The sequence below is a fragment of the Peromyscus maniculatus genome, chromosome X (genome assembly GCF_049852395.1).
Source record: "Peromyscus maniculatus bairdii isolate BWxNUB_F1_BW_parent chromosome X, HU_Pman_BW_mat_3.1, whole genome shotgun sequence".
Lineage (NCBI taxonomy): Eukaryota > Metazoa > Chordata > Mammalia > Rodentia > Cricetidae > Peromyscus > Peromyscus maniculatus.
Genome location: NC_134875.1, coordinates 135,013,793 through 135,041,260, shown reverse-complemented (window position 1 = coordinate 135,041,260; position 27,468 = coordinate 135,013,793). Strand labels below are relative to the sequence as shown.

At 49.8% G+C, this 27,468-nt stretch overlaps 1 protein-coding gene across 1 annotated transcript; it reads left to right on the top strand.

Annotated features, from left to right (window-relative positions):
* The first annotated feature begins 216 nt into the window (after positions 1-216).
* On the top strand, positions 217-27,120 carry Cacna1f (calcium voltage-gated channel subunit alpha1 F). Its single transcript, XM_006995061.3, has 48 exons — positions 217-241; positions 1,823-2,072; positions 2,587-2,692; positions 2,898-3,037; positions 3,278-3,420; positions 3,508-3,660; positions 4,258-4,454; positions 4,562-4,665; positions 5,229-5,419; positions 5,647-5,739; positions 5,854-5,947; positions 6,095-6,121; positions 6,270-6,430; positions 7,405-7,630; positions 8,472-8,679; positions 8,840-8,960; positions 9,072-9,153; positions 10,228-10,273; positions 11,147-11,198; positions 11,941-12,094; positions 12,253-12,382; positions 13,340-13,399; positions 13,546-13,652; positions 13,742-13,829; positions 14,229-14,336; positions 14,415-14,467; positions 15,988-16,134; positions 17,273-17,474; positions 17,567-17,725; positions 18,449-18,559; positions 18,800-18,883; positions 19,612-19,632; positions 19,980-20,108; positions 20,370-20,435; positions 20,688-20,779; positions 21,366-21,525; positions 21,758-21,885; positions 22,144-22,240; positions 22,426-22,528; positions 22,778-22,879; positions 23,001-23,131; positions 23,353-23,496; positions 23,758-23,930; positions 24,545-24,652; positions 24,760-24,887; positions 24,973-25,085; positions 26,379-26,576; positions 26,820-27,120. The coding sequence occupies exons 1-48, from the start codon at positions 217-219 to the stop codon at positions 27,048-27,050; spliced, it is 5,946 nt and encodes a 1,981-aa protein (XP_006995123.1). The 3' UTR covers positions 27,051-27,120.
* The last annotated feature ends 348 nt before the right edge of the window (positions 27,121-27,468 follow it).

Below are 27,468 nucleotides of genomic sequence, written 5' to 3'. Positions count from 1 at the left end.
TTTTAGCTTTTGCCTGCTTAGTGCAGGTATCTATTTGGTAAACTCTTAACCAGTGCCGTTTCACTTGCCAGCCTCTGGCTTACAAATATCCCATTTGCTCCCTGTTCACCCTCCCAACTGACACTATTATTCCCCGCCCCCTGACCTTAATCCCTCTAAGGCTGGAGGAGAAGAGGGGGGACTGTGTGCAGATGGCCCTTACATCTCCAGAGGAGGATGTCGGAATCTGAAGGAAGGAAAGGTGAGAGCAGCCATCCACCCCTGAAGACCCTTGGAGTCACCCTGGGCTCTGGTCCACCCTCACCCTCTCACCTACCCACTGCCCACCTGGATCCTACTCCTGGAGAGTCTCTGGTTCCCCAGAGTATCATCACCCTCTTCCTGCCCTAGCCACCCCTAAATAGAGCTTCTTTGCCACCTGATCTCAGATGCACCACAACCCAGCTCATATGCTATCCCCAAGAGCCCCCCAACCTTATTCATAGCCTTAGTTCCCAAATGAAACCCTGGCTCAATCCTGACCCTAGCACTCCGTCCAACTCAAACTCCAAATCCAGCCTCACTCTAAATCTTAATCTAAACCCTCCTAACCAGAAGACAATCCCCTACATGAGACATTAGAATCCAAACCTCACAATGGCTACAGACTTTAAGGTCATCTAACCTCTAGATGCCAGTACTGCTATTGAATGATTTTCCCTGGCTGTCCAGAAATAGCACAGACCCCTTTTCAAATTTCTATTCATATATGTTTTATAAGTATATGTATGTGCCCGAGTTTACGTATGAATGTCATATATGTTCAGTGCCAGGAGAGGCGAGAAAAGGATGTCAGATCCCCTGGAACTGGAGTTACAGGAGACTATGAGCTGCTGTGTAGGTGCTGGGAACCAAACTCCCCTCATCTGGAAGAGCGGTGTGTGCTCTTAACCACAGAGCCACCTCTCCAGGTTGAACAGACCCTTTTCCAAATACAAAACGAATACAGAGAAAGAGCATACAGCTGATGTTGTTGATAGTCAGAACCCCTGGTTTGGCCCCTACAGCAAATTACTAACGCCTTTCAATTTCCTCATTTTCAAAATAGAAATAATACTACCTCCTAGGCATTCTTATGACTAGTGAGCTCAATTACTCCTCACAACACCCTTATAACGCAGGCAGCCATTATTGTCTTCCCCATTATACAGATAAGAAAATTGAGGCTCAAGAGTAATCCCATAATTTACTCAAGGCAATACACAACTTCTAAATAGTAGTCAGAATTTGAAATCAGACAGCTTATTTCTTTCAAATCTGGGCATCTTAACCAGGCCAACCTACCACCCATCTCAGAAGCTGAAACAAAGCCACAGAATCTTGATACTGAGGGATGAAACCCCAATGAAAAAATGCAAATTCTACTCAAAATTTATCCCTCACTTTGATCCCAATTCCAAGCTCAACTCATTCAAATACCCAGCTTCAACCCTAAATAAAATCTCAACCAAACTCCATTCTTGCCTATATCAAGTAAGGCTAAGCCCACTCTGACCCAAAATCCACCACTCAGATTTGACCTTTAGTTGAAGTACACTGCATGGCGATCATCCAGCCAAGCCCTTCCTTGCTTGAAATCACTCTTACCTCCATCCCTCAACAAAACACACTCCACCCTAAACTTGATTCCAGCATTGATTCTTAACCCTCAACCCTTAACCCAAGCATCCTCCATTTCTCCATAGCTTTCCATGTTCTTCCTTTAAAAGAGGGATAGGACTGGACAAGAAGTTGCCATAACTGTCCTATGCCATCCCTTCCCTGACTCTGTTTCTCCACACAGACACCACTCCAGAGCCCAGTCCAGCCAATGGGACAGGCCCTGGTCCTGAATGGGGACTGTGTCCCGGGCCTCCAGCCGTGGGGGCTGATACCAGTGGGGCATCAGGCCTAGGGACCCCAAAACGAAGGACCCAGCATAACAAACACAAGACTGTGGCAGTGGCCAGTGCCCAGCGATCACCTCGAGCACTCTTCTGCCTCACCTTAACCAATCCCCTTCGGCGGTCCTGCATCAGCATTGTGGAGTGGAAGTATCCTAGGAGGCTCTGGGGTAAGGATTCCCAGGGTATGAAGAGTCAAGGATTAGGTCAGGCCTGGAATGGAGGAGGGCTGAGATGACCAGGGACCAAAGATCAAATATTGGGGGGAAAAAAGATTCCTGGGGTGGGACTGGATAGCTCAGTGGTAGAGCATTTACTTAGTGTGTTAGATGCCCTGAGTTCAATCCAAATCATTACAAATTGAGAGAGAGAGAGAGAGAGAGAGAGAGAGAGAGAGAGAGAGAGAGAGAGAGATCAAGAACTAGAATAGAAAGGGAGTCCAGAGAGATGACAGTCACCAAGATCAAGCACTAAGCTAGCCATACGTGCACACACCTATAATCCCATAACTCAGGAAGCTGAGGTAGGAGAACTGAAAATTCAAAGACAGCCTGGGCTACATAGCATGATCCAGTCTAGAGTCAGCACCGGGTGGAGAGGGCACCAAGGGAATGTGGGGGTTTCAACGTCACTCTTCCTGGGTCCTTGACTGTGTTCACCTGAGACCTTTTGACATTCTCATCCTCCTGACCATCTTTGCCAATTGCGTGGCCCTGGGAGTATACATTCCCTTCCCTGAGGACGACTCCAACACTGCTAACCACAACTTGGTGAGGCCTACCCCATCCCCAGCCAGACTGCAGTCCCTTAGAGTCACAGCTTAAGCCACCCAGCCAGGCCCCACCCCTCCCGGACCTACCTTATTCCACTCGGTTCTGGCAAAAAATAACCTTAACCTGTGCCCACACCCACCGGGTCTGACCCTGCCCCCAATAAGTCCCGGTCTTCACGCCCCGCCCCCGGCTCCGCCCTCAGGAACAGGTAGAATACGTGTTCCTGGTGATTTTCACCGTGGAAACAGTGCTCAAGATCGTGGCCTATGGGCTGGTGCTCCATCCCAGCGCCTACATTCGCAATGGTTGGAATCTACTCGACTTCATCATCGTCGTGGTCGGGTGCGCGTTTGCAGGGGGAGGGGCACCCCACCCTAGTTTGCAGTCCACTGAATTCTGGGGCTCAGGGAAGCGACTGACTCAGACAGCCCTTATTCTGCAGCTAAAATCACGAATATTAACATATATAAAACCATTTGCGTTTCCAGTTACAGAGACTTGTGCTTTTCTGAACAGAAAGGAGGGAAGGGGCGGGAGCCAATGGTCTCACTCTCCCCTCCTCGTCCCCTGCTCCCCAATCAGGCTGTTTAGCGTGCTTCTGGAGCAAGGACCCGGGCGGCCAGGCGATGCCCCTCATACTGGAGGCAAGCCGGGAGGTTTCGATGTGAAGGCACTGCGGGCATTTAGGGTGCTACGGCCACTGAGGCTGGTGTCTGGGGTCCCAAGTAAGTGTATACGTCCCCGACCCCCGAGTTGGAGGTGGGGCTCCAGGCCGAGAGCAAATGCGCTGAGCCCGCCCATCCCTGCCACAGGCCTGCACATAGTGCTCAATTCCATCATGAAGGCGCTTGTGCCGCTGCTGCACATTGCCCTGCTGGTGCTCTTCGTCATTATCATTTACGCCATCATCGGACTCGAGCTGTTCCTCGGCCGCATGCACAAGACGTGCTACTTCCTGGGATCTGGTCAGCCACCCCCTTTTCACAGGACAGGACACGCCCCCTGCCCTCACTTCTGGGGCCCCCTCTTGCTTCTAGAAAGCCCACTCGGTTTTGCAAGACTCGGTCTCTAGGCTCAGGTTCTACCTCTGTATAGTCAATCCCCACCCCTGTATTCAAGACTCCGCCCTAAATACCAGAATACAACCCCCTCCCTCAATAATGGCTGTGCAGGTATCCCAAGACTCCACGCACAGGACCAGTCTGCCTAGCTGCATTTCAGACTTCAAACTCCACGACTCGCCTTTTTAGGCATTTATGGAGACCCCTTTTCTCTGCCCTCTTTTCGAGACCCTCATACTCACAAGATTCACTGTTATTTAAGATTCTATACAGGATTTACACTTCACAATTCCCGGATCCATATTGGAAGGACTCAGCTTCCCAGTGGTTCAAATTAATACCTCCAGGGGTTTGGCCCTAGCAGAGGAAACAAGAATTACTTTTGCCTTTAAAATATCTAGGGCACTAAAACAAAATTCCTATGAGGAGGAGGCTGCAGTGGCAAGGAACTAGTTAGTGTGTGACTTTCCTTCATAGCCCCGGGCTTCAATTTTTCTGCAGATGTGGAGGCAGAGGAGGACCCATCGCCTTGTGCGTCTTCTGGCTCTGGGCGTTCATGCACACTGAACCAGACTGAGTGCCGCGGGCGCTGGCCAGGGCCCAACGGTGGCATCACGAACTTTGACAATTTTTTCTTTGCCATGCTAACTGTGTTCCAGTGTATTACTATGGAAGGCTGGACAGACGTCCTCTACTGGGTGAGGTGAACAAGCCCTCACAACAGTGTGGGGGCTGCACCTGCCCTTCTCTCCCAGCTCGGGTTGTCCTGTCTGCACGCCATGAGGGAAATATGCTCTCTCTCCAGATGCAGGATGCCATGGGGTATGAGCTACCCTGGGTGTACTTTGTGAGCCTCGTCATCTTTGGCTCCTTCTTTGTCCTCAACCTTGTACTTGGCGTCCTAAGTGGGTGAGAAGCCCGGATAGTCTCCCCTACAATCCCCTTCCACCCTTTTGTGCTACCAAATTCTTTTAAAAATCAGGAAAGACCTCTTGAGAAGGTGTTGATAGTATTCTTTTTTCCCCTTTTTTATTAAGAAATTTTCTATTCACTTTACATACCAACCACAGACTCCCCTCTCTTCCTTCTTCCCACCCCCCAGCCTCCCCCCCAACCCATCCCCCATCCCCACATTTTCCAAATCAAGGTCTCCCATAGGGAGACAGCAAAGCCTGGCATACTCAGCTGAGGCCGGTCCAAGCTCCTCCCCCCTGCACCAAGGCTGTGCAAGGTGTCACACCCTAGGCACTGGGCTCCCAAAAGCCCACCCATGCACCAGGGATGGATCCCGATTCCCCTGCCTGTGGGCCCCCCAAACAGTCTAAGCCATAGGAACAACCAATGCAAACGCTTGGAGGCTAGAATGCCCTTGGCATATCCAAAGAACAATTAGAAAGCTATTGCGACTGGTGTGGTAAAGGCAAGGTGACTGGGGTGACTGCCCTATGGAGTCTTCTGCCCTCCTCCTCCAGGGAGTTCTCCAAGGAAAGAGAAAAGGCAAAAGCACGAGGTGACTTCCAGAAGCTTCGAGAGAAGCAGCAGATGGAAGAGGACCTTCGGGGCTACCTGGACTGGATCACACAGGCTGAGGAGTTAGACCTCCACGACCCTTCCATAGATGGCAACTTGGCTTCTCTTGCTGAAGAGGGACGGGCCGGCCATCGTAGGCAATTCACTTCTAAGCCAGCTTCATTCCCACCCCAGATGTGAATTTGCCCTCCTGAGACTCAGACCAAGCCTGCAGCCACCCTAGGCTTTGCCCCAGATCTGGCTCAGGACACAGAATCTCAACCCAGACTCAGACACAGACTCCAACCAGCCCCTTCTCCCCTAGATTTGACCCTACTTCTGCCTCCAGGCCATCCTTCCCAGTTGGCTCTATCCCCACAGGACCACAGCTGTCAGAGCTGACCAATAGGAGGCGTGGACGACTGCGATGGTTCAGTCACTCTACGAGATCTACACACTCCACCAGCAGCCATGGTGAGAACCAACCCAGCAAGGGGCAGGGTAGAGCTGGGGTAGTAGACGGAGGGAAAAACCAAACGTGGGACCTAGGGTCTTGGGTCCTAACCTCTATCCTCACTTTGCCCACAGCCAGCCTCCCAGCCAGTGACACTGGCTCCATGACAGACACCCCAGGAGATGAGGATGAAGAAGAGGGGTCTCTGGCTAGCTGTACACGCTGCCTGTAAGGGATCCCAGCCCTTGAACCCTAAGTAGCCCAAACCTCCATCCTTCCTTTAGCTTCAAATCTTGACCTCAGTCCTGACCTCTAGTCTGGATGCTGATTCCCTCAGCCCCTTATGACACCCCATCCCTTTCCAATCATTTCTAGAAACAAGATCATGAAAACCAAGGTCTGGTAAGTTGTGAAAGTTGTGCAGCCTTTTGACCCCATGGCTTTGAGACCGGTCCACCGCCAAGGACCATGTGACTTCTGGGCTCCCCGACCTGAACCCCTGGGCGGACCTAGGCCATCTCAGTGATGTGATGGGCTCTCCTCTGTCCAGCCGCCACTTCCGCAGAGCCAACAGGGGTCTCCGTGCACGCTGCCGCCGGGCTGTCAAGTCCAACGCCTGCTATTGGGCCGTACTGCTGCTCGTCTTCCTCAACACATTGACTATCGCTTCGGAACACCATGGGCAGCCTGTGTGGCTCACCCAGACCCAGGGTGTGCCTCCACTTGCCAGCTCTCTTCTTCATCCCTTGCTTCCTCCACCCCCGAAGTTTAAATGCAGGCTCTCTAGAGAGTCTTAGACCCCAGATACTATCTTCCAATCCGTATGAGTGCAGAAACCTTAACCTGCCCTATCCCACCCTGCAAACCACACTTATGTGGTACTTACTATGTGCATCAGTCTCTAGTATTTCACATGTCCAAACTCAAACTGTATTCTGCTAGACCCTTAGTACCTAAGTACTAAAGCCAGCCAGAGGTCCTGATCACCACAGCACTGATGTTAAGCAATTAACCCCAGGACTCAGCTCCTGAGGGGCAGAGCAGGAATCCTAATCCAGGCTTTTAACATCATGCCATCTGGACAAGTTAACTCCTCTGTGCCTCAGTTTCCCCATGCACAAAATGGAGATAATTCTAGCTATCCACGGCCTGGAGTGGTTGGGAGGATTAAATGAGATCAGCTTAGAATATTGTTTGGCCCACATCATGTCAACTGTTGCTATCATTCCTTGCAATAGAAACCCCAATTTTACCACTGATCCTGCTCCTAACCCCACCCCAAACCAGTTCAGTCCTAAAGAAACCCTGGGTTTGGAGTTGGGGGTATGGCTCATTGGTAGAGAACCTGTGTGAGCCCCTGGGTTCCATCCCCAGAACTAAAAACATAAGACATAAACATAAAAAAAATAATTTGAAAATAATAAATCCTAGATACTAACTGTACCATTGAATTTGGAGTTGTCTTGGACTCACATAGGCTGACTCTGGTCCCCATCTCAATTCTACCCTCTACCCCAGCTCCAAACCTCACTTGCTCTGACCTACAAATTCACCTCAGTCCCTAACCCCAGTTAAACCCTAGCCCACACCTGGCTGGCTCCCTGCTACCCCGAGATCATGCCAAGGTTCCTGGCTTCCTGCATGCTGCCATGGCCAGCTCAGTCACCTTCCTGCTCTCCCTACAGAGTACGCCAACAAAGTGCTGCTCTGTCTCTTCACGGTGGAGATGCTGCTCAAACTCTACGGTCTGGGCCCCTCTGTCTATGTTGCCTCCTTTTTCAACCGCTTTGACTGCTTCGTGGTCTGTGGGGGCATCCTAGAGACCACTCTGGTGGAAGTGGGGGCCATGCAGCCCCTCGGGATCTCAGTGCTCCGATGTGTGCGCCTCCTTAGGATCTTCAAGGTCACCAGGTGTGTATACATGGGGCCCAAAATGCAGACCTAATTCCCCACCCCAGCTCTGGAGATAATTCCATCAGCCTCATCATTCATTTAGCAAACATCCATTGAGCGCCTACTGTCGTGTGCTGACCTTCTAGGCCCCAGGGAAACACCAGAAAGCAAAGCAAACACAAGTTCCTGTCCTCTTGGAGGGGAGAGTCACCTAGGGATAGTGCCTCTTCCATCTCCATCCCATTTCCCGACATGACTTTACCCCCAAGTCCACCTCCATGCTCATCTCCAGTCCCAGCCACACTACCCTCTCTAATAAGCCCAGCTACATGTCATCCACAGGTCCACTATCTAACCCCAAGCCCAGTCCAACCTCCCACCTCAGCGCTAACTCCCAGCCCCAGCCCCAGCCCCATCACTGACCACCAACCACAAGGCCTCTCTCAATTGTCTGATGCATGCCTACTCCTGGCCAGCAACCTTTCTCCAACTGCAACCCCAGTTATGGCTCTCCCCATACCAACCTTCAATCATAACCTTCTCCCAACTCCTCCAACCCCAAATCACCACAACCCCATGCCCAATTCATCCCAGTCCCAACATGCAACCCAATTCTATCTATAACTCCTTCCTAGTTTCACTTCCCACCACACCCTGAATGCCAACTCTAACTCCAAGGTTAGGGGTCCCCTCCTTTCTTACTCTTATCACACTTTGATTCCAAAAATCACCTCCACCCTCAGCACCACAACCTATTTTAACCCCATGTGTCCCAGTGTATCCCAAGTTGGAGGCCTGCCTGGCTCAGGAGTCTACAGGGAACAAAACGTCAACCCTGCTCTTTCGACCTCTGCCGCAGGCACTGGGCATCTCTGAGCAATCTGGTCGCATCCCTGCTCAATTCCATGAAGTCCATCGCATCCTTGCTGCTTCTCCTCTTTCTCTTTATCATCATCTTCTCCCTGCTTGGCATGCAGCTGTTTGGGGGCAAGTTCAACTTCGACCAAACCCAAACCAAGAGAAGCACCTTTGACACCTTCCCCCAAGCCCTCCTCACTGTCTTTCAGGTATGGCCTGGAGACCCTGAGGGGCGTGGGGGTGGTGGTGTGGTGTGTGTGTGTGTGTGTGTGTGTGTGTGTGTGTGTGTGTGTGTGTGTGTGTGGTGTGTTAGTAGGACCTGGAGTTATAGGGGGTCCCAAGAACTTTGTGATGACTTCCTACCCTCAGATCCTGACAGGTGAGGATTGGAACGTGGTCATGTATGACGGTATCATGGCCTACGGCGGCCCCTTCTTCCCAGGGATGCTGGTGTGTGTTTATTTCATCATCCTCTTCATCTGCGGCAACTGTATCCTCGGAGCTTTGGGAAACAGGACAGAGCAGGGTGAGGGGTGGAGGGGAGTGCTGGGCAGACCACAGGCAGGCACTCCTCCATCTTTGCAGCCTGAGCTCACTCCAGACATCCTGTTGAACGTGTTCCTTGCCATTGCTGTGGATAACCTAGCCAGCGGGGATGCAGGCACGGCCAAAGACAAGGGCAGGTGAGCTCCATCTCCAAGACATCCTTTCCCTATGATCGCTGACTTGGCTCTCACACACGCACATCCTACAGGTCTTCGTTTGTGATGGCAGTTCCCAGCTCCAGATACAGGCCTCATTCGCTCATCCCTTCAACATGAATTTATTGAGCACACACTCAATAATTTTGTGCTGGGCCCTGCTGCAAATGCTAGGGAGACCGCATGGGTTCAGGCAGACAGAGTCCTTGCTGTTCGTAATTGAAGAAGACGAGCAAACTACAAGAAAATAGATACAAACTTTTAAGGTTATGTTAGTAAGCCAGGTGCTGTGGCACATGCCTTTAATTCCAGCTCTCAGGAGGCAGAGGCAGGTTTGTTTATCTGTGAGTTAGAGACCCTCCTGGTCTACATAGTGGGTTCCAGTCCAGTTATGGACTATCTCAAAAAAAAGAATATGTTAATAATAAGTAGTGAAGGAACAGAAAACAGAAAAAAGCAATAGTGAAAAATGAAACCAAATTATATATCTAGCTATATAGTAAGCTAGAAAGCCATACCTATATTCCCTGCATTTGGAAGGCTGACACAGGAGGATAAGGAGTTCAAGGCCAGCCTGGGCTCCACAGTGAAACTGTAGCAGACAAGGTTCAATAAATTTGCTCCTTTGAAGTTGTGGTGTTATCAGCACATTGACAACAGAACGCCATGGCTTGGGACCTAGCTGAGAGGAAGAAAACTGACCTGTTTAAAGTTGTGCTTTCTACCCCAGCGCCATAAACAAGCAAACAAAACCCATCAGTGAGGTACGAATGCATCAGAGAGGGAGTGGTAGGAAACATGGGTAGATGTTGGGAGGAATAAAAGAACCAGACTTTGATTCTGGGTCAAGATGAGATTCTGGCTTTTGTTCTTGCTGGAGAGAGGCATGAGAGTGGTGGGTTTTCATGGGCTCCTTCTGTGTGCTGTGAGGATAGACTATAGGCATTGGGAACAGAAGCAGGAAGCCCCAAGAAAGGTCTGTCCTGACAGCACTGTCCACCCAGCTTTATCCATCTGTTCCCACCTGCAGCAATCACCCCTTATTTCCTTGAACAGAGAGAAGAGCAGTGAAGGAAACCCCCCACCAGAGAACAGAGTGTTGGTGAGTTCGAAGCCTGGGTGTGCTGATGCATGCCTTTGATCCTAGCACTTGGAAAGCAGAAGCAGGGGAGTGTCTATGAGTTTTAAATTAGCCTGGTCTACATAGTGAGTTCCAGGCAGTTAGGGCTATATAGTAAGACCCTGTCTTTAAAAAAAAAAAAAAAAAAAAAGGTGGGGGAGCTGGAGTTAGGAGTGCTTGCTGCTCTTCTAAAGGGACTGAGATCACAACTACCTGTTATTCAGGTCCAAGAGTTCCAAGGCGTTGGAACTCTTGCATTCACACGCGCATACCCACACACAGATACACATAATTTAAAAAAAATAATAAATCCCAGCACTCGGGAGGCAGAGGCAGGCGGATCTCTGTGAGTTCGAGGCCAGCCTGGTCTCCAAAGCGAGTTCCAGGAAAGGCACAAAGCTACACAGAGAAACCCTGTCTCGAAAAACCAAAAAATAAATAAATAAATAAATAATAATAATAATAATCTTAAAGTTGGGCAGTGGTGGTGCACATCTTTGATCCCAGCACTCATGAGGCAAAGGCAGGTGGATCTCTGTGAGTTTGAGGCCAGCCTGGTCTACAAAGTGAGTTCTGGGACAGCCAGGGCTGTTATACAGAGAAACCCTGTTGCAAAAAAAAAAAAAAAAAAAAAAAAAAAAAAAGCCTAAATAAATAAATGAATAAATGTTAAAGGAAAGAAGCCCGGGAGTTGTCTGTACCTCCTCCTACCACCCACACCTACGGGTGTGTACACGGTTTAACCCCATCCTCTGCCAATCCATTTCCACAGTATCCTGTCTCTTCCATACCTCCTTTGTGTCCATTTCCTGGTGTCTCTAGCATAGTCAATAACTCCAATTTTCCTATCTCCAGGAGCCTGGTGGAGAGAACGAGGAAGCAGAGGGTGCAAAGAGTGAAGGAGCAGGCAAGTAGGCAGGTCAGATGGAAGAGGTATGGAGTCTTGGGAAAGAACCCAGGCAGAGAACTCCCGACCCCTGACAAGGTCCTCTCTGGCCAGCAGACTCTTCCAAGGCCATCCTGAAGGCAGTAGGCAGAGTGGCACATGCCTGTAGTCCCAAAACTTGGGAAGGGTGGCAAATTCAAAAACACCTTGTGCTAAACAGTGAGTTCCAGATCAGCCTGGACTATATTAGAGACACTGGACACTATCTCAAAAATGAAATAAACACACAAATAAGAACTGGGGATATAGCTCAGTGGTAGAGTGCCTACATAGCATGTACCAGGCCCTAAGTACAGTCTTAAGGACTGCAAAAACGATTATTCTGAGAGGAATGAATAGGCTTGATTCCTAGACAGCAACATTTGGGACACCAAGGTTAAACAAGACAAATGGACATTTTATTTTACTGTGGACCTTCTCAGAGCCTTTGTATTAAATTGTGTGTGTGTGTGTGTGTGTGTGTGTGTGTGTGTGTGTGTGTGTGTGTGTGTAGCACTCACTAAACACACTCACCAGGTTCTCACTGTGTCCCAGGAATTGTTCTAAAAGCTAGGCATCTGTTAAACAAAACAGACTTAAGAACCTTTCCCTGAGGAGCGGAGATTCTGGGCAGGAAATGAGAAGAATTTGTCCTGTACCAAGCACAGTTCCAGGAGCTTTCCATTGCCTTCTCAACCAGTTTCGCTTCTTGCTCTTTTTCCAGCACCAGGCGTAGAGGAAGAGGAAGAAGAAGAGGAGGAGGAGGACGAGGAAGGCGGTGCAGGGCATGTGGAACTCTTGCAGGAAGTTGTACCCAAGGAGAAGGTGGTACCCATTCCTGAAGGCAGTGCCTTCTTCTGCCTCAGCCAAACCAATCCGTGAGTGCTAGAAGGGGCAGTGGGGCAGGGTAACAGGGCTGGCCAGCTGGAGAGCCCTAGAACTACCCAGGAGGCACTGGGGCACAGATGTTTCCCTGGAGGTCTCCCCATAAACACTGATCCTGGTTTCTGATCACTGCCTTTTTCCCACTCCCCAGACTTCGGAAGGCCTGCCACACCCTCATACATCATCATATCTTCACCAGTCTCATCCTGGTGTTCATCATCCTCAGCAGCGTGTCCCTGGCCGCTGAGGACCCCATCCGAGCCCACTCCTTCCGCAACCATGTGAGCCCGTGCTGAGGGCTAGGACGAACTCACAGGGGCATGCTCCTGGGCACAAGTTCCACCCAGTGAGGAGAAGACCCCTCACTGGGCTGGGGAAGAGGATCAGTAATGGTGGAGACTACAGTGCCAGCAGTCATTTCCATACTCCAAGAAGTGCGGGCAGGGGATCAGGATTAGACTGGGAATGAGAGGAACCTGTGCTCAAAGAGGTTAAACAGGCCAAGGGCACTCATGCAGCTGGGTAGAGACAAAGGAGTCTAAATCTGAGCCCTCATCTCAGATGGCCAAGCCTTTGGCATGTGTACAAAGGTCTTTCCTAATGCTGAGAGGAGGGAAGGAGGGAGAGCAAGGCTTACACTGAGTGGTGCACACACAAGCTGCCGTGGTGGTACCTGCCTGGATTTCTAGCACTTAGGAGACTGAAGCTGGAGGATTACTGCAACTCAGAGGTCAGCCTGGGCTGCAGAGTGAGGCTTTGTCTCAGAGAGAGAGAGAGAGAGAGAGAGAGAGAGAGAGAGAGAGAGAGAGAGAGAGAGAGAGAGAGAATAGATAGATACAAAGATAGATACATAGATAGATATAGATACATAGATAGATACATAGATACATAAGTGATAGATAGATAGATGATAGATAGATGACAGATACATAGATACATGGATAGATAGATATGTAGATGGATGATAGATAGATAGATAGATAGATAGATAGATAGATAGATAGATAGAAGTGATAGATGATAGATATGTAGATAGGTAGATGATAGATAGATATGCAGATAGATAGATGATAGATAGATATGTAGATAGGTAGGTAGATGATAGATAGATAGATAGATAGATAGATAGATAGATAGATAGATAGATAGATAGATAGATAGAGAAGGAAAAAGAAACACACATACCTATCTATCTCCTTTAGTAATGACAGTGTTCCTCATCTTTCTCATTTCCTCAGATTCTGGGATACTTCGATTATGCCTTCACCTCCATTTTCACTGTGGAGATTCTACTAAAGGTGATAACTGAACCCCCAACCATACCCTCAGTTGCCCCCCATACATTCCCCGCCACCCCTACCACCTATCTCTCTGGTCTCTCTCCCATCCTACCCACCAGCTCGCCTCATATCCGAGGTCTAATCTAATGTCATCTGATCCCCAGATGACAGTGTTTGGAGCCTTCCTGCACCGAGGCTCTTTCTGCCGCAGCTGGTTCAATATGTTGGATCTGCTTGTGGTCAGTGTGTCCCTCATCTCCTTCGGCATCCAGTGAGTAACACCTGCCCCTGCCCGCCCCACTCCTCCCAGAACCAGGAGCAAGCCCTAATTAAGGCCTGAAACTCCCCACCCCACCCCAGCTCCAGTGCCATCTCAGTTGTGAAGATTCTCCGAGTCCTCCGTGTCCTCCGGCCCCTCAGAGCCATCAACAGGGCCAAGGGACTCAAGGTAAGCCCAGCTTACCCAAGCCCACAGAACCCAGGGCCTGGGTCAAGATCACAGATCCAACTGACCGTTGGCAACCTGAATCCAACATGTGACCACAGATTCTTGACTACTGGCCATGTGGTCTGACCCATGTTCCTTACAAGTGACTATACCATTGGCCACAATTTTCTGACTCATGTCCTTGACATGTGACTGACTACATGTCCCTTACCTAGAAAACACTTATTCTTTGTTAATACCCATACATGCTAGCCCACAATCTGCCTTTGACCATGTATGTGTTCCTGACTTGTAACCACATACCCCTGGCCCAAGTCCCTAAGCTGTATCCATCACCCAAGTCCCCATTACATGCTATGGCCTGCGATGCCCATTAGTCATGTGTGTGTGTGTCTGCAGCACGTGGTGCAGTGTGTGTTCGTGGCCATCCGGACCATTGGAAACATCATGATCGTCACCACCCTCCTGCAGTTCATGTTCGCCTGCATTGGTGTGCAGCTCTTCAAGGTGGGGGAGAGCCAGGGAGAGGCCCAGGTCAAGGTGGGGGTGAAAGGTGAACCTGTTTGACCGATGTCCTCCGTACAGGGAAAATTCTACAGTTGCACTGATGAGGCCAAACACACCCTGAAAGAATGCAAGTAAGTGTTTGAGGCTCGCCTTCTGTGGAATCCAGAACCCCTTCCCAATCACATAGAGAAACACAGGCCTCTCTCTCTAAGGTCCCGGGAGCCACTTAGAGTCTTTTGCCAAGAACTCTAGACATCTCCGGTTTCCTCAAAATCCCTAAGACCCTCAGAAGAACTCTCCCAATAATTGTAGAGGCCTTCATATCAGAGCAAGCACTCTAAGTCGCCCCATACCCTTTCTCCACATTCTTCAGCATTACCTACATTCCACCCCAGAAGCCCTAGCAATCCCTGCTCCCCCCCCAGAATCCCAGCTTCCCTCTAGAGATGTTTGGAGGGGGAGGTGGTTTCAAGCAAAAACCATGAGGCCAGGAATCCCTGGCTCGAACCCACTTCACAAGGCTTGGAGGCATTTAGTCACTTTGCTGGGTCCCAGGTAGCTCAACTGAAAATGGGGATAAAAAGAGTGCTTGTCCAGCCTGGTCTAGAGAGCGAGTTCCAGGACAGCCAGGACTGTTATACAGAGAAACCCTGTCTCAAAAAAACAGAGAAAAGGGAGTGCCTATTTCACAGGGCTTAGGAGAGGCAGCGAGTCAGGGCATGGAATATGTAGACACAGTAAATTACCTACAGGGCAGGCCGCCACAGTACCTGGGAGAGTCAGCGCTAAGAAACTTTGGCCACTTGGAGAACTACTTTCCCCTGGTGGCAAAAAAATGCTAATGGCCATGGTGACGATGCTATCCCAACTGTGTTCCAGAAATTAGGCTTGGTTTTTTTCTTAAGTTCTCGTATTTATTCATATGGGGAACCCGCCTGCCACTGCAGGTGTGGAGACCAGAGACCAGCTTGAGGGGGTCGCTTCTCTCCTCCCACCCTGTGGATTCTGAGGCGCAAACTCAGATCATCAGGTTGGCAGCAAGGACCTTTACCCACCAAGCCATTTTGCCGGCCCTTGTTCGGTTTCTGTTGTTGTTGTTTTGAGGGGCATGGTTGTTTGTTTGAGCCTTGGTCTCGGTATGTCTCCAGCCAGCCTTAAGCTCTCAAGCCAGCCTTAAACTCACAAGTTGCCTGTCTTCTGTCACCTGAGTCGCTGGGATTATAAGCATGTGCCACTATGCCTGGCTTTGTTTGTTTGTTTGTTTGTTTTGTTTGTTTGTTTGTTGTGAGACATGGTCTTAATGTGCAGCCCTGGAAGACCTGGAAATCATGTAGGCCAGGCTGGCCTCAAACGCTAAAAATCTTCCTGCCTCTGCCATGATTAACTGTCGGTTATTGACTTAATCCTAGTGAGAAAGGGGAAATGAATTCTGTTAGAATCCTCATTTTTTGAGATAGATGATGAAAACAAAAAGTCCACAGACAGAGACTGAACGTTTACAATAATCCAGGCAGGAAATTAAAGGGCAGGGTGTGAACTCAAGCTGTCTAGGTACACCACTGTGCCCTGCTACATCCATAATAAAGACCCTAGGCCCTTCCCACAGCTCCTCACTCCTCCTCCCTCACTAGCCTGTCTACAACATTCACAGGGGCTCCTTCCTCATCTACCCTGACGGAGATGTGTCACGGCCCTTGGTCCGAGAGCGGCTCTGGGTCAACAGTGATTTCAACTTTGACAACGTCCTTTCAGCCATGATGGCCCTGTTCACTGTCTCTACCTTTGAAGGCTGGCCTGCGTGAGGGGCAGGGCCTTGGGGATCGCAGGGGACTGGGCAGATGATTGCAGATAATTGCCTGGGATCAACTGGGAGTGAATGGGAGTGTAGCTTAAGGACGCATGGAAAGTCTCTTAAGCCATGATAGGGTTTTCCTTCTTTCCTTTTTCCTCTTTTCAATGCTTGAGAGTGGAACCCGGGGTTTGTAGATGCTAGGCAAATGGTATAACATTAAGCTACATCCCTACCACCCCCAAAATTCTTGAGTCAGGGTCTTACCATGCACCCACTTTGACCTCAAACTGGTGGTCCTCCTTCCTCATCCTCTTGAGTGCTGGGATTTAGGTTGGCACCCCCACTTCCCATTGGGTGTAGCTTTCTAGAGACTGGTGAGTGTGTTGGAAGACTGGGTGGGAATTTCCCAGAACCTCACTGTGGATTCATTGGGACTTTGGAGAAAGGTCTCTACAAATTGGGAAAAGGTTTCTGAGGGAATAGGTGAATCTAGAAAAAACTGGGTGAGTGTTATAGGGTGATACAGAATGTAGAGGGATTCAAAGGGGGGTTCACTGAGGAGATAGGATTCAGAAGTTTACAGAAAGCTACAAAAGCCTTTGGGTATACTAGCTAGAAAGTTCTGGGGGGGAATTGAGCAGATTATTCAAGGCTGTGGGATGGGTTCCAGGATCTTAGAAGCTTGTGGGGGAGTTCTGGAGAACCCCATGGGGGAGGTGCTCCAGGGACCATTGTAAGGGGATAAGGTATCTGTAGATACATAGGGGATTTTGAAAGGTCTGGATAGGATTCTTTTGAGGGCTGCATGGGAATCTCTGAAACTTTGAGGTGTCTGGGATAAAATATTTGGGATCCTGGCCTACATAGTTGAGTTCCAGGACAGCCAAGGTTACATAGTGAGGCCCTGTCTCAAAAAAAAAAAAAAAGGAAAAACAAAAAACAAAGACTTAGGACCCTTTAAAAGGCCTGTGGGAGGTTCTTTGTGGATGTATAGAAGTCCCAAGTGATTGGGTTGTAAATTTAGGGAGGTTGGTATGCCAGGAGATTTGGGAGGTGAGTATGATAAGTAGCCTGGGAAGAAGTCTGAGGGGACTGGGGTTCCCCTGCCCATGCCCTCATCTCTACCTCCCACCGTCTCCCACAGGCTGCTATACAAAGCTATAGATGCACACGCAGAAGATGAGGGCCCTATCTACAATTACCACGTGGAGATCTCAGTCTTCTTCATTGTCTACATCATCATCATTGCCTTCTTCATGATGAACATCTTCGTGGGCTTTGTTATCATCACCTTCCGTGCCCAGGGAGAGCAGGAATACCAAAACTGTGAGCTGGACAAGAACCAGGTGACTTCTCATTCCCGACCAATGACCACCAACCTGTCTCTCCTTGTCTTGTGAACCTCCTCTGCTCACTCATGCCCTATACCATTATGCAGCGCCAGTGTGTAGAATATGCCCTCAAAGCCCAGCCACTCCGCCGATACATCCCCAAGAATCCACATCAGTACCGCGTGTGGGCCACTGTGAACTCTGCTGCCTTTGAGTACCTCATGTTTCTGCTCATCCTGCTCAACACGGTTGCTCTGGCCATGCAGGTCGGTCTGAGCCCCCACCCCCATCTTGATCGTGGTCAGACATTTGTTCTTTTCACACCATCCCTTGAGAGCTATTAGGAATACATTAGGCAGCAAGTAACAACCCCACGCCCCACCCCCACGTAACTGACAGAGCCTTAAGTTATCATGACATTTGTAACTTTTCTTCAAATCTAAGGCCAAAAATGGAATTCTGCTTTTAAAGATGCAGGAATGTGAAAACAACGGTCCATGACTGTTGCAAACTGTCACAGATTATAAACTGCGCTCCAGACTCAGATTCTAAAAGGAAAGTGGTTGTGCATCCTAGAGTCAGTGTAGTTTGTTTAGTTACCTCAAGTGTTGAGGAACACGTTGTTGATTAGTGACCCAGGCTCTGTCCATCTTCCTGCCACGCCATTCTGCTGTAAGTTGGTTGTTGTTTCAGGGTCACAAAACAACTATTCCAGACATCAGTTCCATGCTCAAGGCAGGGGGAAGAAAAGAGAAAAAGTTGAACCAAGCAGTAACTCTTGCATATTTTAATGAAATAAAATTTTTTTCACAGAAGCTGCCAACCATGGCAGTCTGGGAATCGAGAACCAGGCTTTGCAATATCCATAATGAGAGACAATGCAAACAGTGTTTCCATGTCCCCAGACTCCTCAGCTCAAGCCAGGGACTATGTGTTTGTGTGTAGGGTGTCTCTGCCTTAGGCTCTGTTCCCATCTGATCTCCCCACAGCACTATGAGCAGACTGCTCCCTTTAACTATGCCATGGACATCCTCAACATGGTCTTCACTGGCCTCTTCACCATTGAGATGGTGCTCAAAATCATTGCCTTCAAACCCAAGGTACACCCTAGACCCACTCCCTGTGAATAAACTCCCAGGGGAGGAAGCACATTCCACAGCGCTGGGAGGAGGGGTCGTAATCAAGCATTCATAAGACTAAGGAATGAGAGGGACCCAGATACAGACCATCTGAGGCCCAAGCCAGGCCCTGTCTCCTCAATACCACCTATCCTTTACTGGTCCCCTACCCTGGTCTGCCGGCTAAGAGAACATAGTACACTGCTTTCCTCCTGTCTACAGCATTATTTTGCCGATGCCTGGAATACGTTCGATGCTCTTATTGTAGTGGGCAGCGTAGTGGACATTGCCGTCACAGAAGTCAATGTGAGAACTGGGCTTTGTGCTAACCCTTCTACCTTCTCCCTAGAGCCTTCCTTCACTTGGGTAGGCAGCTTCTACTCACATCCTCCCTGGTTCTAGAGACTGAGCACTCCTCATTCTAGATCTGCCTTTCTTGAATCCTTGCTAGGCTCTGGCAAAGTACTCCTCCCTCTCACCAACCCCTTATTCCATTTGCAGCCCACCCAGTGGCTCTGCTGCCTCCTAAAATGCCTCCCTTGTTATTTCTGTTATCTCTTCCATTGTCTCTACCCCACTCCGATGTCTCTATCATCTCCATTGACTCCTGCTTTGGCTGCATCATCTGACTACTTCATTGGCTCCATTTTCTCCACCAATTCCATCATCTCTACTGGCTCTTCCCTGGCTCTGTAACCACAACTGATTGCATCATTGGCTCCATCATTTCATCCAATGGGTACTGACTGATGATAACCCTGACTGACAATGCTTCTCCAATGATCACCCATTGGTTCTCATTTCCATGAAACTTTGGCTCCATCGTTTCCTTCAATGTCTTTGCTCCACCATCTCCTTGACCTGATCCTTTTACTCCCACCCCATTAAAACTTTGTCTACAACCATTATGATCTACTACCGTATACCCTTCCCCACCATTCACTGAGTATGCACCATCATTTCCCCCTATCCGTTTGGGCATATGATCACATCATCTCCTTTATCACCTCTGTTTTGGTCACATGTCCCACCAGAATGGAGGCCATCTTGGCGAGGTAGCGTCTCACCCCTAACAGGAATAATTTTTTCAACCATCCCTCCCAGCCCAAGAGACCTTAGACATGCTCCCTGACAGCTGGGCAGTGGTGGTGCATGCCTTTAATCCCAGCACCTGGGAGGCAGAGGAAGGCAGATCTCTGAGTTCAAGTCAAGGCCAGTCTGGTCCAGGGCAGAGCTACACAGAGAAACTCTGTCTCGAAAAGCAAACAAACAAAAAATGCCCTGTGACCACTCTTGGGCCTGGGTTCTGAGAGATTTGGGGACTGAGAGGGCCAAGGCATGAGGAAAAGAAGTTGCTAGACCTGATGCAAACTGATCCCCCCCACTGCATCCCTAACTCCAGAGTTCAGAGGACAGCTCCCGAATATCTATCACATTCTTTCGCCTCTTCCGAGTCATGAGGCTGGTCAAGCTTCTCAGTAAGGGTGAGGGGATCCGCACACTTCTCTGGACGTTCATCAAGTCTTTCCAGGTAATTCCCCACTCCGAACTACAGTTCCCAGTCTGCCATATCATTTCCAACTTTCTTTCTCTGAGCTCTCAATCTTTAACAAGCCTCTAGTTCACTGACTTTACCCTATTCTATTTAATATTGTGTCGACATTTGGGAGGCACATGTAATCCAGGAAACTTTGAGGGTAGACTACATCCCCAGTAGGCCCAGGCTGTGCATTCTGGGATTTATAGTTCCATGACTGCACCTGAGATGTCTGTCCCCTTCCCATTCTCCCAGGCCTTGCCCTATGTGGCTCTTCTCATAGCAATGATATTCTTCATCTATGCAGTCATTGGCATGCAGGTAAGTGGAGAGCGGAGAGAACACCCCTCTGGAACCCTTCTGTCAGAGAGACTTGGTAGGAATAACCCCAAGGTGAGGCTGGAGGAGCAGAAAGACAGACAGACTGGATGACCCTGGGTAAGCCTGCATGTGTGAAATGAGCTCATTAGGAAGAGATTTCAAGATTAGGAAGATCCCTTCGGCAACAGGAAATGTGAAGTAAATGGGAACGCGTGGGTTCCCTCCTGGCACGCAGCCTTTGTATGTCTACAGATGTTTGGCAAGGTGGCTCTTCAGGATGGCACACAGATAAATCGAAACAACAATTTCCAGACCTTTCCACAGGCTGTGCTGCTTCTGTTCAGGTAATATACTCTCAGTTCCCTGCTACCTTGCTCCCCAGAATACCTAGGGTCCCCACATACCCTCTCTGGGCCCCAACATGCCTGAACTGTGGAAATATCAGGGCAGCCTGAGTTCCACGTAAGCTGAGGCCATTTCTGACTGTGATCTGAAGAGTCTTCCAAAATATTCAAGTCTCAGCCATTCCTTTTCTGGCTGTAAGATGGGCCTCCTTTGAGTCCACAGTGCCCTCATCTGTAAGAGGCCTTCTATAACTGCCATTGTCATGGTCATGTTAGTTGTTAGTGTTGCCATGGAAGCTGGTGAGACGGTACAGCAAGCAAAGGCATTTGCCGTCAAGCCTGGCAACCTGAGTTCCGATTCCCAGAATCCACATGGGGAAACGAAAGAAAAGACTCCCACAGATTGTCTACACACACACACACACACACACACACACACACACACACACACACACACACACACTAAATGTAAAGTATAGCTTCAGTGAGAAGTAGGTCATCCCCTCACTCCTCTAGACCCCCACAACTGTACTTGACATAACTTTAGAGCCTCTCCAGAATGCCACCCCTCTGTGACCCTCCCCAGGTGTGCCACTGGTGAGGCATGGCAAGAGATAATGCTTGCTAGCCTTCCCGGAAATCGATGCGACCCTGAATCTGACTTTGGCCCAGGCGAGGAATTTACCTGTGGTAGCAATTTTGCCATTGCCTATTTTATCAGCTTCTTCATGCTCTGTGCCTTCCTGGTAAGGAAACATTTCTCCACTACCACCATCATTGCCATGGGGGCTGGCCCTGAGTGGTTCAGAGATGTCCAAATGAATTAGGCAGCCCACATCTTGAGAGGGCTGCCCCAACAATAAGATCAACCAAGGAACTTGTGACCCAATGGCCATATAAGATCATCCTAGCTCCTACCCACCCCCCAAAACCCAGCTCTGTTCCTTTACTTAATTCTGCTTGCTCATTGGCCCACAGATTATAAATCTCTTTGTGGCTGTGATCATGGATAACTTTGATTATCTAACCAGAGATTGGTCTATCCTGGGCCCCCACCACCTTGATGAATTCAAGAGGATCTGGTCTGAATATGACCCTGGAGCCAAGTATACCCTCTAACTTCTTATCCCGAATCCTAGAGATAATGTGCTGTCCTCCATGGCCCCTAGAACTTCAGACCCACACATTCCATTACCCAACGATAAAAAAGTTTCTACTGCCTTAGCCTCTGTCTTCTCCATCTGTGCTCTTCCCTGGAAAGCCTTGAGGTGTTGGTTTGGGAGATAATGATTCACTTGGGGCAGGGCTTAAGAAAAGTCTAAAGGAGTACTGTTGATCCAGTGGCATCTCCCCGACTGCCCCAGGGGCCGCATCAAGCACCTGGACGTCGTTGCCCTGCTGAGACGCATCCAGCCCCCACTGGGATTCGGAAAATTGTGCCCACACCGAGTGGCCTGCAAGGTCTGTGCACTTGCCCATCTACTTACCTGCTGACCTCCAAGAAGGCTCTATACTCTATGGGAACAGGCAGGGACTTTCTTTGGTAGGGATGGGTGTATGACTGCATCCACAAAGGTTTCTACCCTGGGAATTCGGAGTATATCTAGCATTTTCCCAAAATGAGTTCTATGTCTCTGCTGTTACAGAGACTTGTGGCAATGAATGTGCCCCTCAACTCAGATGGAACAGTGACATTCAACGCTACACTCTTTGCCCTGGTTCGGACATCCCTGAAGATCAAGACAGAAGGTGTGGGGGCGAGGAGGAAGGAGCGGGAGTGAAAGGGTCCCTGGGGAGGGATCAGGGGGCAAATGCAAAGAACGACAGATATGCATCTCCAAACTCTGGACCTCAAAATGGGTGGCTTTGGCTTCTCCAGGCCTGCTTCCACACCCTATCTGATATCAGGGATGTGAAGCTTCAAATCAAAGCCCCACCCCCCAGCAATGAGGAGCAGCTTCTCCTATTTCCCCTACCCCACACTCTCCTGCGTTGCAGGGAACCTGGATCAAGCCAACCAGGAGCTTCGGATGGTCATCAAAAAAATCTGGAAGCGGATAAAGCAGAAACTGTTGGATGAGGTCATCCCCCCTCCAGATGGTGAGCTGCCCACCCCCAATTCCTTAATTGTCTGCTCGGATCATTGCTGGTGGGTAGGAACTAGGAGGCAGTAGCAGTATAGAGGACCCCCGCCTGACTTTGCCCTCTTTTCTTGTCCCAGAGGAGGAAGTCACCGTGGGCAAATTCTATGCCACATTTCTGATCCAAGATTATTTCCGAAAATTCCGGAGAAGGAAAGAAAAAGGACTACTAGGAACAGAGGCCCCAACAAGCACATCCTCTGTCCTTCAGGTCTTAAGGACAGGGCCTGGTGTGGTCATGTGTGTAGAGGCTGACCTCCCTCTTGATCTCCTAAAACCCATGGCACAGAGGAAGAAAGTGAGACCTAGGCCTCACAGTCAAGGGAGCCTCAGAGCCCTGGCACACACACGTCCACATGGGAAGCAAGCTCATAGAGGGCCACTCTGGACCATGAGCTACCAATTTCCTTATTTTTCCATCCATCCCCACAGGTTGGTCTAAGAAGCCTACAGGACTTGGGTCCTGAGATCCGCCAGGCCCTCACCTATGACACTGAGGAAGAAGAAGAAGAGGAAGAGGCAGTGGGTCCGGAGGGGGAGGAGGAGGAAGCTGAGAACAACCCAGAAACATACAAAGTGAGGACAAGTTTCTACTCCCCTCCAAACTCTTGCCTGGAAAATGCTCCCTCAGACCCCTAAGTCAATTCAATACTGTCTCTGGGGAGAAGCCTCCTCTACAGTGGAAAACTGTTCAATATCTATCACCGGCTGTTGGAAAACAAGACCCAGATTCAGCCCTCAGGGAGTGATGGTCCCCATGGACCAGTGAGGGAAGCACCGATGAAGTAACCTAGCCATTGCATTAACAAAACACTCAGCCAAGTAATTTCTCCTCAGGACTCCATAGACTCCCAGCCCCAAGCTCAGTGGAACTCCAAGATTGCAGTGTCTCTACCTGTGAGGGAGAAACTCCCAGATTCTCTCTCACCCGGGCCTAGTGATGATGATGATGGACTGGCTCCCAACCCCAAGCAGCCCAGTGCGCTCCAGGCTGGATCCCAAGCACACAGGTATGGTCAAGCATCTGGGGAAGGTTGTGAGAATGAAGAAAGACTAGCCACTGTATTGGATGAGCTGGAAGAAGGGCTAGAGGCATTGAAAAAGAAATTTGGGAAGGATAGATGTGTTTCAAGGGCTCAAGTGAGAGTCAGATGTAGTGGGCCACAGCACCTGGGAGGTGGGGGCATGGGGATACAGAGTTCAAGGCCATCCTTGGCTATATAGTGAGTGTGAGACCCTGTTTTTAAAAAAGACGAAGATAAATCAAGGGCTCAAATAGGAATAGAGGATAACAAGAGAAAAATGGAAAAGAGAATAGCAAGAAAATATGAGAAATGCAGTGCAAAAGGTTAATGCAAATCAAGTGTGGTGGCACGTGCCTTTAATCCCAGCACTCAGTAGGTAGAAGGAAACAGCTCTCTGTGAGTTCAAGGCCAGCCTGGTCTACATAGTGAGTTCCAGGCCAGCCAGGATTACATGGTAAGACCCTGTCTAAAAGTAACTGTATATCCTGGTGTTTGTATAGAGAATGGAACATGCATGGGATGAGAGGATCAGGGAGCCTTGGATCATATATTGGGGGTTGGGACATGGTCTAACTAATATGCATCACCCACTCCCCCAGGAGGAGCTCTGGAGTTTTCATGTTCACTATCCCAGAAGAAGGAAGTACTCAGCTCAAGGGAATTCACGGGCAGGACAATCAGAATGAGGAGCAGGAAGTCCCTGACTGGTACACTGGCCACACCACAGGGGCTGTGGAGAGGAGGGCAGGAGCGTTGATAACCCCAACTCTGAATCTCAGACCTCAGTTCACCGCTAGCTCTGCCTTCTCCACAGGACTCCCCACCTGGATGAGCAGGCAGGGACTCCCTCCAATCCAGTCCTTTTGCCACCCCACTGGCCCCAGAGACACGTAAATGGGCACCAGGGACCACGCCGACGTTTGCTGCCTCCGACACCTGCAGGTAAGCAGACGAATGGGCCCGATGGAACCCTAAGGGCTAGCAGAACAGAACAAGGGAAGGATTGCCATTGTCCTTTGCCCACCAGGTCGGAAACCCTCCTTCACCATTCAGTGTCTGCAACGCCAGGGCAGTTGTGAAGATTTACCCATCCCAGGCACCTACCATCGTGGACGGACCTCAGGACCAGGCAGGGCTCAGGTGAGGAAAAGGGACACTGTGGCCTTCAGAGATGTAGCATCTGGGGCTGAACTCTACAAACGTACTCCGTCTCAAGGCCTTCCAAAGAATGGGGCACTTAAAGGACTTAGGAAATGGGTTTGCTGTCCCCGGTTTACAGGTGAGGAAACTGAGGCTCAGAGAAGTTTATCCTCCTGTGATCACATAGTTAGTAAGCAGCACAAGCGACATTTTAAAAAACTTAGTATTTATTTGTTTATTCATTAACTCTTGTATGTGTCTTTGTGTCTTTGTGTGTGTGTGTGTGCGCGCGCAGAGTCCAGAAGAAGGTGTCAGTGTCCTCCTCTATCTGTCTCCACTTATTACTTTAAAGCGGTTTCTTTCCCTGAACCTAGGACTCACATTTTTGTGGCTAGGCTGGAAGCCAGCAACCTCCAGTGATCCTCCTGTCTCTGCTCCCCTTAGAGTTAGGGTTAGCCCCGACACACACACACACACACACACACACACACACACACACACACACACACAAACACAGGGTTTCTCCGTGTAGTTTTGGTGCCTTTCCTGGAACTCACTCTGTAGACCAGGCTGGCCTTGAACTCACAGAGATCTGCCTGCCTCTGCCTCCCAAATGCTGGAATTAAAGGCATGAGCCACCACCGCCCAGCATCACAACTGACATTTAAATCCAGGTTTTTGAGTCAGATATGATGGATGGCACATGCCTGTAACCCTGTCACTTGGAAGGTAGGCACAGGAAGATCAAGAGTTCAAAGTTATTCTCAGCTACATATAGAGTTGAGGCTAGCCTGGGCCACATGAGACTCTATTTCAAAAGAACCAAAACAAGCAGATGAGGTGGTTCATGCCTATAATCCCAGCTCCTGTGAGGCTGGTACAGGAGGATGACTGCAAACTTGAGGCCAACCTGGGCTACATAGTAAATTACAGGCCTTGATAATAGAGTAAAGCCCTGTCTCAAATAAATGAATGGATGGATGGATGGATGGATGGATGGATGGATGGATGGATGGATGGATGGATGAATAACACGTAATGCACACAAACAAAGGCTTTCTGTACTCTGACATAAACTCAAGTCTGGAGCTGGTGACACATTTGCCTAGCATGTTTATGACTCTGGGTTTGATCCCCACAAATAAAGAAGTCATTTATTTTTCCCCTGATTTACATCCATGCAGCATGACTCCGGTTATGTATATTAGAGAAGAGGGACAGAACTCACAAGAGTGAATCATAGCCCCTCACACTCATCAATCTTTGCCCTCTCGGGGGTTTATTCTGACCCAGGGTTCCTGGGCAGCCCCTCCTCAGAAGGGTCGACTGCTGTATGCCCCCCTGTTGTTGGTGGAGGAAGGCACAGTGGGCGAAGGATACCTCAACAAACTCAGCGGGCCACTGCGTACCTTCACCTGCCTGCAAGTGCCTGGAGCTCATTCAGATCCCAGTCGCCGCAAGAGGGGCAGTGCCGACAGTTTGGTGGAGGCTGTGAGTCCTGATGGGGGGCGGCGGGGGGGGGGGGAGGCGGAAGGGGTTAGTGCTGGAGTAGAAGGGGCAGAGGTGGGAGCAGGGAACAGGCACCAAGGAGTGGCCAGACGCTCTGTTGAGCTTGTATACTGTACTTGACTCTGCCCCCCTGCATTCTGCCATCAGCACATCATTTATTCGCAGTGACTACTCTGCACATTGTGCTGTTGATCACCATTATTCCCACCTGAACCCCCTCCCCAGGTGCTCATCTCTGAAGGCCTGGGTCTCTTTGCCCAAGACCCACGATTTGTGGCCCTGGCCAAGCAGGAGATTGCGGATGCCTGCCACCTGACCCTGGATGAGATGGACAGCGCTGCCAGTGACCTGCTAGCACAGAGAACCACCTCCCTTTATAGCGACGAGGAGTCCATTCTCTCCCGCTTCGATGAAGAAGATCTGAGAGATGAGATGGCCTGCGTCCATGCCCTTTAATTTCGTACCCCCCCCCCATCCACTGCTCAATAAACCCCCTGCCCTTCCTTTGCCCAGAAGGAGGCAAGCATTGACCACACACTGCTGGATTTTAGTGTCTTTGCACTGGCAGTCTGGGGCAGCCCAGCAGTTTCCATCCATCCCTTATTGCATCCCTGAGCCACTGCCCACACATGAGTATTTCCAGAAACCAGGACAGCTAGGCCTGATTATTCAGCGTCAGGGAAGGAGGGAGGAGGAGGAGGAGAAAGAGACAGCAGCCAAAAAAAGCTGGAGACAGAGTGGAGGTGGGGGAGAAGGAGAGCACTGGGCAGATAGGGGGAAGGGAGCAGAGGAGATACTGGGTGTCCGGATAACAGGGAAAGGCAGCGACGTCACAAGGGGTCAGTCAGGTCAGCCCAGAGAAGGATGGACTGTA